The 15075-nt window shown below is 33.0% G+C and overlaps 1 protein-coding gene across 1 annotated transcript in view; it reads left to right on the forward strand.

The window, feature by feature from the left end:
• The window catches only part of ADAMTS6 (ADAM metallopeptidase with thrombospondin type 1 motif 6), a 146071-nt gene that overhangs the window by 86233 nt on the left and 44763 nt on the right, over positions 1-15075 (forward strand). Inside the window, exons 12-14 of the mRNA XM_056513114.1 lie at positions 6938-7045; positions 12316-12461; positions 14394-14457. Coding sequence (XP_056369089.1) covers positions 6938-7045; positions 12316-12461; positions 14394-14457 — 318 coding nt within the window. The remainder of the gene's footprint in view (positions 1-6937; positions 7046-12315; positions 12462-14393; positions 14458-15075) is intronic.

Below are 15075 nucleotides of genomic sequence, written 5' to 3' on the forward strand. Positions count from 1 at the left end.
TAGTTTAGCACATTAAGTGAGACAAGAAGTCAAGCTGATGCCTTAGTTGTTTGAGCTGAAGAAATAAAGCTATATTTTAACAAATAGACAGTGATCCTTCTAGTGTTACATGTGCATTGTTCTTTATACTATACTATATTGTTCTATACTATACTATACTACACCATGATAATCTATAAACTATACTATACTATACTATACTATACTATACTATACTATACTATACTATACTATACTATACTATACTATACTATACTATACTATATCTCTTCTGATATGGGAAATTTTTACAGAATTTAGGTGAAGAAATGGGTATTTTGAATAAAAAAGTAAAAGGCAATGTCTCAGGCTATTTAAAATATTTCATTTAGGGTATATATTTTCACAGGAAAATATTAAAATTATGACTTACAGTCAGCCAAATTCAAATGGTGGAAATTGCACCAGGTATCTCATTGGATTCACTGCAGTGGAAAATTTTGAGGTTGTTAGAGTGATAGCTCCTCTTCAGTTATGTAACTGCTTGATATCCTACATCTTCTAGGATGATGCAGTGTGGATTTCCTTCTACTGATTGTCAGATATATCTCAGTTCTCTGCTCTTTGATGTTTTAGTTCCACTGATAGTTCAGAACTTCCTTTGCTCTTTTGGTTTAGGTGATTGTAAGGGGAACCTTTCAATTGACTTCTGATCTCCTTATCATGTAACAGTTGGCTGTTGGCTGTCTCTGTGTTAACTCAAGAATGAATAGCTGTCTTGACTTTTAATTTCTTTGCTTTATGAGTTTAAATAGTACCTGGAAAATGCCTGAATGTAGCTTACTGATTTTGTGGTTCAAAATAATGCTTTGCTTTAGAGCTAGTCCCTACATTTTTTAGGACAGAAGCTAAAACCTCAGACATTTTGAAAACAGTTAATACTTTATGCATTTGGTTGGTATTGCTGTGTTGCATTTTACGATCTGTGAAGCTGCTGGCTGCTAGCAGCAGGGTTTCATAGATAGTAGCTTACAATTATTTGGGGTTTTTTTGCATTTTATGCTTTTCCACCAGCATTGGTCAGCTGACTTTAAAATCCAGGAGAGTAAGCATGTTACTATATACCTATAGTTCTACAATACTTCCACTAGGCAAGAAGCCTTAATTGCAATTGACCCTTGTAATCGGGTGATACAAATTTTATCGTTCATAAATTAAACTGTCACTTTTCTCATGAAGTATGGAAGTGGTTTACTCCAGTTAAATGAAGAGCAATAGTATTGAGATTGATGCAGGGGTTTTATGGGAAGGTAGAAGCAGAAGCAAATTCTGGAAGCTGGTGGTCTTTCACAAGGAAAGGCAGAGAAGCCGCTGTTGTATTTTTGCACCAAAGGTACTCTTTTCCTTTTGTTCCCTCACTGTTGATACTGTTGATACTATGCCTAGGATCATCCATTTAGTTGAATTTGGGCATAATAATAACTTACTGTAAAGTGCCTTTTTTGACCCTAACTTCATGTATTATACCATAACTAAGTTGCTTTATACTTGTTTTTTAGCTGAGCGCATCTAGTTTCATCAGATAGATTTATATTGCATTGCTCACAAAGTGGTGTTAAAAGTATATGCAAGGAAAGAGAGGAATTGAAGATACTGGTATCATATTCTGTCATTTTTATCTTTTATATACATACACACACACACACACACACACACACACACACACATATATATATATATATATAAATATTTTTTTTAATGAATTTTGTTCCCTCTTTTTTTTAAAGTTCGTGATGTGTATGGCCAAGGGAAGTCTCAGAAGTTCTTCTCTTTCTTGAACCTAAAACAGTTCTGCATCCTATTTTGAACAAGTTTCTGCAGTCCCCTTTTTTTCTTCCTTAGGACTATCCTGTCTCCAAACCCCACTCTTTTTTCTTTCCTTTCTGTCTTTGTTTTTTGCTTTCCCTCTCTTAGAAACACAGATGTCAGCACCAATGTGCCTGCATCTTATGAATACAGTAAAGAAAGGAGAAGCTGGTGATCAGAACAGGAGAAGTGCATTAGATGATTGTAGAAGCAATAATGAGTAAGATTCCAGATAACAGAATGTTGTTTGGATAAAAATGGATAGGTTGCATGGGTTTGAAAGGGAAAATGGTACTTGGAGATGATTGATCTTGAAGGGGTTCCTTTAGTTTCCCTTAGGTTCACATAAGCACCCCGGATTTATGAAAGAATGTTGGTAACATAATACAAAGGTGGAACTTAAGTTTTGTATGCTATTTCACATTCTTTCAGTAGTGAAGCACTAAAATGGTAACTTTCAGGTGCTTATCTGAACAAAACTTTGTGAATTTCTGAAGTTCACTTACTAATTTGGGTCTTCTAATTTTAGTTGGGTTGTCATCTTCATTTTATGAATGAGCATGAAAATACTCTGTTGATAATTTTCAGGTCTGAATTGCAATTCAAGCTTTTATTTTTATTCCCTGTTTTAGCAAATGCTCATCAAGAGGTGCAGCCTATTATAAATTAAATATGCTGAAGAAACAGACAAACCTAATTAGGTTTTTAAAAATTCTATCTACAAAAGTAGAACCTCCTAAATTATCATAATATAGTATGCCTTGTGAATTTATTTCCCATCTTTTTTTTTTTTTTAATTTTAATTTTATGGGCTGAACTGCTAACATTTCTCGGAAGTTTTCATGAGTTTCTAAAACAAGAACAGCACAGCAATTTGATCTTTGCTCATATTACTGAGTTTTCATTGTGCTGTATTGTAACAATTTACTATGATTATGATATAGGATGATTAGGTGTTACATAATTTGAAATGCCTATATGTAACTCTGCATGATGCAACAGAAAAAGGCTCCGTCATTTATAATACTTAGGCAAAAAGAAGGTAATTTGATTTGCTGTGTTTTTTTCTCTAGATGGGTTCAGCTTTGTTTAATTTACTGCAAATACAAGCACCCGAATTCCAAACTGAAGTCATGGAACCCTAAGATACACCGTTACAGGTTGTCATCTATCTTGTCTTGATCTTGTGAAAGGCCTCAGCTTCAGTATATGTTTCCTGGATTTTTGAAACTTTTCCCTTGTTTGCTTTACAAGTTAGTAGTTACTATATCCAGACATCTGGAGACTGACTTTAAAGTCATTTATTAATTTTCAGACTATGATTCTTTCCCTTAGTTTCATTAAATTATTCAAACAAATATAATGTTGGCAAAACATACATTATCTTCATCCTTTTCCTTGGAAGTAAAGACTAGCCTAAAAGGGCCACCTTTTTGGTGGGTGGGTGTGGGTGGGTGAGTGTTCATGCTTGTGTGTGTGAGTGGGTGAAAAAAAACCAGCATACCTTCTATTAGTGATTTTGGGCCTGACTTTTTTGGGATGGCTTCTTATATGTTTTTAAGGCTGGCTTCTTAGAAACTATTGATTAGGTATGTTATGGATAGTGGTGGTAGTAAGGAAATAGCTCCAGTCAATAACTAAAGTAGCAGCAGGTATAGGGTTTGTAGGGTTGAACTGGAGAAGAGAAAGCTTTATGAACCTTAGTCAGAACTTCTTTGTTTAACTTTGCAAGGTCAGTTGAAAATAAAGAAGACATGGCCATGGGAGTACCTGGTATAATTCTATTTTCCTTTAATGAAATAGCAGCACAAATAGACTTTTAAACTTTTTTTAGGTATCTTGTTTGTTTTCAAATTACTATTTATGTTATTTTTGCTTTCATGTACAGGATAATAGAGAGTATACTTCAGATTCTATGTTTTCTTTTAAATACAATACAGTGGGGAAAAACAAACAATATCTTAGATTTGGCTATATTTAAAAGATATTATAAAAGCCCTTTTATGACTGGAGTTTAATATAAATTATGTCTACAAATTGATACATTGTGTTATTTTTATGAATCTTTGGTGCTTTGAATAGTTTTTCTTTGAGGAAATGTTTTGTTGATTTTAGGATTTTGCATATCTGTCTCAAACAGAACTCTTTCTGATTTAAGTAGAGGTTTGTGCTCACACATTAATAGTATGGTAAAGCCTATAGTAATTTTACACTACTATCATTTTGTCTTTTGGGATTTACTGAGGTAAATTCCTGTTGAAATTATGGTCTGAAAAAAGGACTATCAGACTATGTCTGTAATAATATCTAGTTTTGACATACTGCTATACAATTTAAGAATAAATTTTTTTCTCATTTTGTGAAGGAGGGAGGTGAGTTGACCTACTTGTAATCATCCTACAAACAGACAAATTACTAAAATAGTTTTGGACTATATTCATTAATTCACACTGTTGAATTAAAATGTCAGGCTGGTATTAGATCAGTGAATTAGAGAAGTCTAATGCACCAGAGAAGCCTGAATAGACAGAAAGAATCCTATTGAAAGGAAGTTGTGAAATGTGCTCATTTTTAGAGACAAATGGCAGAGACATGCTAATTATAACTTCCACTTAGAAGATAATATAGAGAAAGTACACTTGAGTTGGCATATCAGAACTGAGATTCTGCATGTAAACTCTGGAGCAAAACCACAGAATTTTGGATTCAAATCAATCTGAAACATAGATATTTTAAAACTCCAAACTGCTATCCAGTCCTGATTTATTCCTTTTGTCTATATTGGAATGTTCAAAATCTTTGTTTCTTAGTGCAATTGAATGTTTTGCTTTTCAGAACATTGGAGCAAACTCCATGAAGTCAGAACAGTTCTTAGCTTAGACATTTGGACTTGTTCAGTTCTAAAATAAATAGAAAGTAGAATTATCACAGTCTGATGCTTTTTAATTTGACAATGTAAACCACACATAAAGCATGAGGGAATAGATCACACCAATTTTTTTCAACAAAATAAGGAAGTAAATTAAAGGTCAAAGTAAATAAGGCAGAATTACAACAAGAGGACCTCATACTGTGTCTGAAAAGAATCTGTTTTAGGTTTCCACTTTGAAAACTGTATTGTATTGAAGTTTGGATTCGTGGCTGATTTGGATGTGAAATTTATTTAGTGCTGATTTTTAGGACTTTAGTTGTTGTGAAATTTGTAATCAAGTTATATTTTTAAAGAAGCTTTGTGGTGTATTTTCTATTACTTCTCTGTTTTATTTTAATTAGCATATTTATTTATGTGTATCTTAATTTGAAAATGATTCAGCTGAGTGAGAAAACAATTTTGTTCAGCATTTTAAGTTAAGTAAGTATTTATACTGCTTGCATTTCTTTATTAAAAGCAATAAATTTGAAAAGTTCTGCATTGGCTACTGGTAGACTTTTACAAGTATATCTCCCAAAACAGGCTTAATAGTTTAACTTTTCATAGTGCCAGACACTAAATAGGATGAACTAACTTAGCCTAATTTTCAAAAATTTGATGGAAACTCCAGGAATCACCAATCAGTTTTAATTCCATATGATTTCAAACCATTCCTATAGTCTATTTTTAAAAATGGGTTACAGAGAAAATACCTTGCTTATGCCAGTTGTGAAACTAAATACACTGTATTAACATCTCTGCAAGAATGGCATCAGCTGATTTTAAACTTCGTAAATAATTTTGCATTTTTCAAGAAAAGATTCTACTGTTGAACTATTGCAGCAGCAGCTAGAGACTAATGTACAAATAAATCAATTTTTATATGCAGTGCAACACAAGAAACATGAATCTAAGGTTAAAACCTAATAGTTGGGGCTCTTGATGTGTATAGGACACATTGTATAGGGTGTATAGGTGCCAGATTCATTACTTTAGAGAAACAATGGACCTGGTGGGGAGGGCAATAACTTTAATTAATTCACACTGTCTTTTCCTTTCCCTTTTTCTTTCAAGTTGCACTACAGAATCTATACATTTTTTTTGAAGGGCATTATTTCAAGCAGAAGTTAAATAAAATGAAACAGTAAGGATTACTATAAGATTATTTTAAAGATCTTGCTCTATTCCAAATTTTAAAAAATGCTTTAAGATATCAAGTATGTATAAGAAAGTTGTGAACTCTTGCACAGATCCCAAAGTAATACAGCAGAGATTATTGTGTAAGTAATTTACTGTGAAAGCAATCATCTTCTGATTCTTTTGTGTGTACACAGCTGAATCCAGGGGCAACTGATACAACTGTGAAGGTTTACAGTGTTCACCCAATTTTGGATAATGCCCACATTACAAATTTCAACCCTTTGCTAGTTCTAACAATTTATCTCCAGTATCAGCAGAAATGGCTTAATTTAAATTAATAAATGGGAAAACCAAATGAGAAAATATGGTAGGAACAAAAAGATGATTTGAAAATCTCAGTTAGTTTGAAATTGACAGCATAGGCTAAATCATTTATGAAAGAGCATCTCCAAATCTAAAAAGCCTAAAGAAGCCTAAAGGAAATATTTTAGTATGTAGGTTAGTTAGTTCTCCCTGCACATGCAGTGCTTTAACAAGTGTTGCAGAAGAGAAATGCAGCTAGTCTGAGCTCAAAAACTTCCTTTTTACATAAAGGAAAGAAAAGTAATTGTTGCTGTTTCATATCTCAAAATTATTGATATCCTTTTTGGCAGGTAATTTTGAGGCAGATAACAGCCTTTATGGAGACTCTACAGCTCATCTGAAGACTACTTCTATAACAACACTAAAATACACTAAGCCAAATCTTAGCATAAATCAAGAGGAAAAGCAATTATAAAACATTACTTCAATGGCAGGTGTGAAAAATGTATTATTGGCTAGTTTTGATGCTTCCAGAATGTTTTTTTTTTTCAGAATATTCTTAGGCAAAATATAAATGCTTTAAAATTGCTACCATCACAGCCATCTTCAGATTTCTCTCTCCAAACCCTGTCTTAATTGTCTCTGTTCAAAACAAATTTGTGTATACATGTGTGTATGAGGACTTAAAGGAATTTTAGGCTTTTATTCTGATCAACTTGCTTCTGCCTTCTTTCCTAGGAAGTGTGTAGAGAGCTCTGGTGCCTCAGCAAAAGTAATCGCTGTGTTACCAACAGCATTCCAGCAGCAGAAGGTACTCTTTGCCAAACAGGGAGCATTGAAAAGGGGGTGAGTACAAACAATTTATTGTTCCAAGAAGCAGTTTATTGTTCAAAGACTACAAGAAGAAAGAACTAGAAAATTAAAATATTTCACAGCAATTATAACAGTTCAAACAAAAACTTAGTTTATCATAATACATATGCATCATAATAGAAAGCATCCTACAGAATTTTTTCACCCTTATTTTGTATGTGTAATTTAATAAAATATTTATCCTCTTGATAAAACTCTAGAGCCTGGATCAAAAAACAACCCCAAAACTGTTCTATTTACTCTATTTACTTTTTGAGTAATTTTTTTGTAAAAACTCTTTTGATTTCATCTTTATTTGATTTCACACCATTCTTCCATTAAGGATTATTACAGCTTTAGGTTTGCCATAGACTTTAAAAATGTGCAACATAAATCTAGAGCCCGAACTATGTCATTTTGTTAAAAGGGAAAATATTTTTTTTTCATATAAGCCAAATTATACAAGTATATAGAAAAAATGATGACTCCAAAAAAGGGTTTTATAAAAGCCTATATTTCCCAGTGACCTTTCTGTTTTGACTTTGAATTATTCTTTCACTATTCAGTTATGCTTGCATAACTGTTTAGCTTTATGGACTTTGATGTAGAGTCAGATAAGCTCTTCTACCTAACAGAAAAGTACAGAAAGTCAGTGTTACAATAGATACATTTAGCACTACAATATCTGTCTGAATATGAGACTTATGATTTTAAAACAATCTCTGTATATCAGTAGTTTCAGACAAGAACATTAGAAGATTGTTTCTCAGTTACAAGGCAAAATCTATACAGATCTTAAAGAGGAGAGAAAATATATTTGAATTGATTTAAAAGATATGTACTGGGTTGGAATAAATCCATTCGACATACCTTTTTTCCAAGATAATATGTTTTAGGCAGGTTTGTACAAAGTGAAGAGAGCTTGTTACATTAAACTGTTTCCAGTACCTGTCTGAGAGTGGCTGCATCTGTTCATGAGATTCAGTGATCCAGACTGGATTTTTTTCTGAACATCAATTCTCACTCTGACTTCTGTCATGCTAGCTGAGCTGGTTTCAACAAAGATAACAGTGCATTTTGACATGCAATCTGATGTTTAAACCACAAGAATGAAAGATTTTGGGCAACTGTCACAGTTTATTAATGTGTGTTGATGGCTTCATTCAGGGCCCATGACCTGGTATTGTTCTGATGGCTTTTCAATGCTGGGTTTGGAAATCTTGGTAAACCATGTTAAGTAAATTCATTGAACTGGTCATTTTAAAAAATAGAGTGAATAGAGTTAGCCAATAAAAACAGAGAGATTTTCACATAGTACTAAAAATGTTACCTTATATTAGGGTAATAGAAAATGTTAGAAGCCCTGCTCTTAAATCAACAGTCTAGGTTTATTTTGGAACCATCCTCCTTTTCGATGACAAAAGAGTAATTTACCTCAATTCTTGTTTTTTAAACCATGAGACTACAAGTTAAGATCCTTTTAGACACTGTTAATCTATTCCCATGTCAAGAGGTTTTTATCAGTTTGCTCTCTACCAAACATCTTTTTCCACTCACCAGTATTTTGTTCCATCATTAGATTTTAGAGGGAAATGAGAGAATCCGTGTCATTTTAGAAAGATAAACCTGTTAACCAAAGCTGCCTTTCAACAGCAGAGAATTGTGTTTATAAACGGTATCCACATAGCTTCCTGTGAATTAATAGTTCCTGGTAGCAATCATGAAATCATGAGCCCTTTCCAAATATTTAATTTCCTTTCCCAAAGAGTAATGTGAAATAAATAGGTTACTGCGCTGCAACACCTTCTTGTTGTTGTTATTATTATTATTATCGCTACATTTGTACTGCAGTCATGCCTAAAGGCCCCACCCAAGTTAAGCCTATTTTGATAGATTCTGTCCAAATACATAATAAATGAAATTTCCAGCTCTAAAAACCTAACAAGATCTCAGAGTATTTAACTGTATTTAGATATTTATTTATTTATTTATTATGTGTAAGGAAAAAGTCAAAGCATAATTTGATGCAATACATATTAATATTTTGTTGGCAGAATGTGTAGGGATTTCTACAATTAAAATAACATGACCTTCTATAATAAAACCTTTTTTCAGCTGTTTTTATAAACCTGTCAAGATTTTAACCCTTTGGGTTGAAATTTTCCCTGATAGACATTGGCTTACACCTGAAGGTTTTTAGGAAGAATTATTCAGCTGTTTTTTGCATACAGAGAAAGAGAATAAAATGGTTTCTTGTTACATCTGCTCTGTTTTGAAGCTGCAATATGTTCATGGTTTGGTGAAGAGTTTTACAAATCAGCTGGGTTCAAAAAGGAACTCTTTTCCTATTTTATAACAAGAAGTTTAAATATGCATAAAGTTTCTCTCTGGTATTCCCAGAGATGTGTTTTTGAAGGCAAATTAACTGACAGATTTTTAAAAACACACTGATGAAGAAACTGCTTATAAAACAATAAGACAAAACTGGTAGGAATACTTATGTGTCATGTTTTAATTTAAAGCAATAAATCATAGCTTATATCTGTGCTAGGGATGTAAAAGAGGGGGAAATATGTAGAAAATAAAAATGCAGTGCTGAAAGGATAGTTTACCTCACTACACTGTGGGATGATTTATTTTCTCATTGGACATTAACATCAGATAAATGTAAGTTATTATTGAACATTATGCTTTCTTGCAAAATAATTACAGAATCAATGATTGAAAATTAGTAGTTAAAATTTAAATTTACACTGATGTTTTTCTTTCTCATACAAAATAGGAAAACAATTTTTCTCAATATTAGAGTACTGGCTGTGTGATTTTTCTAAAATCATACTGTTATAAGTGTTCATTCTGTAAAGTAGCTAATACTCATAAAAGTGATCTCCAATGTGCCACCATATCATATTTTATTTTCATTACTCAGTTCTCCAGGAAAAATTTTAGAGTGCTTTTATTCTCAGAGGATTTGTGTACTTTATGTGTATTTGAATGCATGACTGTTATCTTTCTGCTGAAATAATGGAAAATTATTCTTTCAATGTTAGAAAATAATTAATATTTCAGATCTAAACCTTCCATGAAGACCTGTTCTTTCAAAATAGCTGCCACCTCCTCTTCTTTCTTCATATGGTGATTATTCAACAGTCCTAACCTCATTATAGGTTAGATGGGCAGATGAGGTTGCTGTCATTTGTGGAGGTAACACATTTCTGTAGTCACATTGGAAATAATGAAGATTTTTGAAATTTTTAATGACTCTGACAGAGATTCTATGCATCAGTGGCTTCTAGTGAAAGATTAATTGTTAATAGAAAATTAGGAAGAGGTGAGCATTAAATCCTCAGATTTATGTTCAGTAGAAGAGAAAATGAGGCATTTAAAGAGGTTTTACAGGGCAGCATGGAAATGTGGAAGACAATGTTTGCATAAAAGTAGAAATTACACACTTTAGGGATTTTATACAGCTTTGGAAAAATAAGGCAGGTAAATTTTACCTGTCTATTGCCTCTGTAGTTCTAATAGGATAGAATTAAGATGGTTTACAAATTCATTTTTATATCTGTGATATTCTTATGAGTTTAAATCTGAGTATCTTGCATTTCTTAGCTTGGATCCTGATATGGTTGTAATGTATGTAATATAATTTAAGTTATATTTCAATTATTAAAAGCAACTAATTAGTTGCCTACAATTTTACCCTTAGAAGCATTTTCATTTTTAGCTTTTGGCTTTAGCATTAAATATCTGTTCATGTGCTTTCGTGGCATCCTTAATACATTGTAACAAGGAGATTTTAGTATTTAGTAAATAAAATTTCTATCAATTAATCACTGAACAGAAGAAAAACATGATTTTAGGCACTCCTCTAGCTCAAATAAATACTTTATTCTCCATCCTTATTGTGTCATTAGAGGCATTGCAAAGCACTGTGTTTTTTGGATCTATCTATACTAGCAAAAAAAGTGAGTTCACTCACTATATGGCATGAATTGTGTTACACAGACATTCAATACTAGTCTAGATTTAAGAGAAGCTACTATGAAGGTGCCATCCTCTGATAAAGTTCTGAGTGAGTCTGTACACTTAGAACTCCCAAGAAATGGGAAAAAAAGCTCGGCTTTGCTGTACCTGTTACTCTGAAGTTAAGACTGAGTCTTCCAGTAGTACTTTACAGAAGGACAGGGATATATCTCTTTGTCCATCTCTTCTGTGCATGTCTCAGTGTGTCAAATTTGTATGGCTGGTTTTGGACATAGAAGTTGTCTGTATTTATTTTTGGAAAGGGGCAATAATACAGAAATTCAAGAGAGTTTAAAAGCAGCATTTGCTCAGCTTTTGGAAGGGAAATGTGCAAATAAAGGTTATGATAGACTTGAGTTCATGCTCTGCTAAGCCTGTAATTGGTCCTCACCTAAGCCTGCAATAGTAGGAAAAGGTATCTAATTGAGCTTCTTCAAATTCTCAGGGATACAGTAGACACCAGAATATAATAAAAATATGGGCTTCAGGATTATTTCTGAATGGTTTAGAAAAGGTCTCTGATTAACTAAATTATAAACTTGTTTTAATACTTAATAACTTGGGCAAATTGTCTGTCATTTTGTATTTCTGATTTAAGTAATAATATTGCAAGGTTTAAGTGTTTGCTTGAATGAAGTACACATGTCCATTCTGCCCCAAACAACTGGCCAGTCACGATTATAAAATGATTTTCTATACCATGTCTAATGCTAATGTCTAATTCTGCACTTCTTTTATTATGTCTGTACTGTTAGTGAATGGAATATTGCAACAAATTCTTCCTTCATTGTCCATTCAATTTTCTTTTATAAAAATAAATACTTTCTTAAAAATACTGTCAGGGGAATTTTTCATTTTCTGTAATGAAGCCTCTATATGAATCTTTAGTGAAGGGCCTTTTACCAAACTGGGCTTGGAAATGAATCTTAGTGTTTAGAAGAATGTAAGCAACTTGTAGTCCCTTAATTGTGAAACATTAAGGAGGCTGATGAAATAAAAAATACTTCTGGTGTGTGTTAGGGACCTATAATTCAGGAATGAGTGGAGACATTTAACAAATCACACACACCCTCACCAATGTCTAAACATGGCTAGAAAAAGTAAAATACTAGTCTTGTTATCTATACAGGGAATGCTAATGCCTATAATTGGTCATTGTCTGACCCTTATATTTTTCTGTCTTGATAACTCTGTCAGCCTCCAAGCTAATTTTGTGTTTCTTTTGTGAAATCTTTCAGTGGTGTTATCAGGGAGAGTGTGTACCTTTTGGCACTTGGCCCCAGAGCATAGATGGGGGTTGGGGTCCGTGGTCAATATGGGGAGAGTGCAGCAGGACCTGCGGGGGAGGCGTCTCCTCATCTATAAGACACTGTGACAGTCCAGCGTAAGTAGCTAAAGTAAGCTGGAGCCAACAAAAAAACACATTTGGAAATAATTCAAAACTGTGGTTTCACTTGTTATCTGTAAAAATGTTTTGCTGGTTTGCCAACATTTGTCTTCAAAATAGCAGACAGAAATGCTTAAACAGGAGTTCACTAGACATACTTTTAACATTTTAAATGTGTCTTATGTACTGTAAAGATAGCATTTATATTGTAAAGTTAGGATTTATATTTAGCAGTAACCAGAGTGGTTTTATTTATGTGACTTGTTGTTCATCAAAATATATTTAAATTATTAGAGAAATTTCTTTCAGCATATTTCCTTTAATGCTTGACTCAGATATGAAATAACAATTGCCAGTTACTTACTTAAAAAAACTAAACTCCAAACTCAACACAGTATTTCCACAGTTTTCAATATAACTCCTTACATAAAAACCAAAAGTAGCAATATTATATTGCATACTATATATATATATATGCTGCCTTGTCCAACACTTCACCTGTGACTTCCTACTGACTCTTAAAACAAATCAGCATCTTTTTTCCCTGCCACTACTTTCTCTTGGTCTGTTTGTCCTCTAAAGAGAGGCCGACTTCTCCACTACAGCTTGATCTGTTGTATATATCTGTACTTGTCTTACAATCTGTCTGTTTTCCAATGTTCCAATGAGCACTATTCCAGAGAAGTTCTGTCAGGTAAGTGATCCTCTCTCTGTCACTATCTATTCTTAAATGAGGAATGCTTATTTCTATCACTGCTCTTTTCTGTTTTGGCTTTTACCTGTTCTGATTACCTTACCACAGCTACAGGTCTCCACAGGATAGATTTATTACTCCACGCTCTCTCGTAATTTCTCATAGTCACTATTTCTGTCACCACTGTTGGTTTTTAAGACAACTTTTTCTGAAAGTAATTTGTGTTTTCTTTCATGAAAAATCATTCTGTGTCTTTTTCTCTCCTTTTCTTGTCTTCCGCTCTCTGTTCACTTAGGTTATTTGTTTCTTATATCTGTGTTTTCCAAACCAGTGTGTCCACCAGCTTTCCACTGCACTTTGCAAGACAGATACTATAATGTCATATCACTGCTACTTAATGTGGCCTATTATTAGCAATAACTACCTAATCTGGCCAATATCACTACTTATTCAATGGGTTCAAAATCAGAAATTATCTGTATGCCATTAAGACATTTTTGTTAAGTACTGTAATGTGAGAAATAGTATTGATTTAAATTTTTTAGTTAATTTTTTATTATGAAAGCCTCACAAAGTATTTTTTTCTTTCTGCTTTCAAGTTGCAAGCCAAAGAGCTGATTTCTGAATAATCTTCCATATAAGTCTAAGCTAGTTCATTATTTGACCTCTGTGGAAGATAGATACTGTTTTTGAACAGTTTGCGAAGTTAACAGGCAATTATTTATGCTAATAGAAATCTGCTTACTGTGGAGTTTCCTCAGAATTAATTCTGATTAATTCAAATCAGAGTAAAATTTCTGAACTAGAATATACAGTCTTTGCTGTTTCCAAATATAAAACCAGTCTTTGTTGGTTTTCAAGTAAGATGAGATGATTGAAAAAAAAGTATCGCTTAAGTTGTTTACACATTACTCACTTTAATTTTTTAAAGCAAGCAAATAATTAAAACCAACATTTTTTTATTATTATTATGTTCAAAATACAATTAAACTGTACTGTTTGGAACTTATGCAAACTACATTAATATTATGAGAGATGATTTTTCAAGTACCCAGTAATATTTTGTATGATGCAAGTCAAAGATACAATTCTTATCAAAATCTCATCTTAAAACATCGGTGTATTTTATATATATTATCTCTTGGACTTGTATTAATATTAAGAATGCATTAGTGTATTGCATGCAGTTGTGTTTGTTCTGGTACATATTCTAACATATAAACATGTTTTTCCAGGCCTTCAGGTGGAGGCAAATACTGTCTTGGTGAAAGGAAACGTTATCGCTCCTGTAATACTGATGTAAGTAATTTTTTTGTTTCACTGTGCTCAACTTGACTGGTTTATGTTTTAGCAGCAATTGGATGCATTTTCTCTCCAGTTCAGAAAGTGTACGGATTCCATGCTAAATTGGCAAACAGTCCCAAAAGGCACATCTATATTGCAGACCCTGTGTGTTCTGGTAAATGTTAGGATCCTATCTCGATGTGGTGTCTAGCTCGTGCCTTTGCATTAAGGCCTGGAGTGAGTTCAACTTGAGCTTCCACAGTAAATGTGAACAAGGATCATCAGAACAAAAATCTGTCTAGCCCACTGTCTTATCTTCCAGCAGTGGCCTATACCAGGTTTTTAAGGAATAAATTATACACTTGACAGGCAAGAGATGATTTTCTATTGGTTTACCTTGTGAGTTTCCAAAAGCTGTGTGTCTAAAGATTGCTGGAATTCATATCGTATGTGTACCACATCAACTACCACAGGTTAAAATATCTTCCATGAGCCTACTTTTAAGCCCTCTTATACTTTTCACACCTTTGTAATGTTCAGTGCTTATGTGTTGCAAAATCATCTTGGATTCTTTGTGCAAATGTATTCAAAACCTGCTGTTTTGCCACCAGGTATTTGCTGGTTACTCTATTA

Source organism: Oenanthe melanoleuca, chromosome Z (assembly GCF_029582105.1).
Source record: "Oenanthe melanoleuca isolate GR-GAL-2019-014 chromosome Z, OMel1.0, whole genome shotgun sequence".
Taxonomy (NCBI): domain Eukaryota; kingdom Metazoa; phylum Chordata; class Aves; order Passeriformes; family Muscicapidae; genus Oenanthe; species Oenanthe melanoleuca.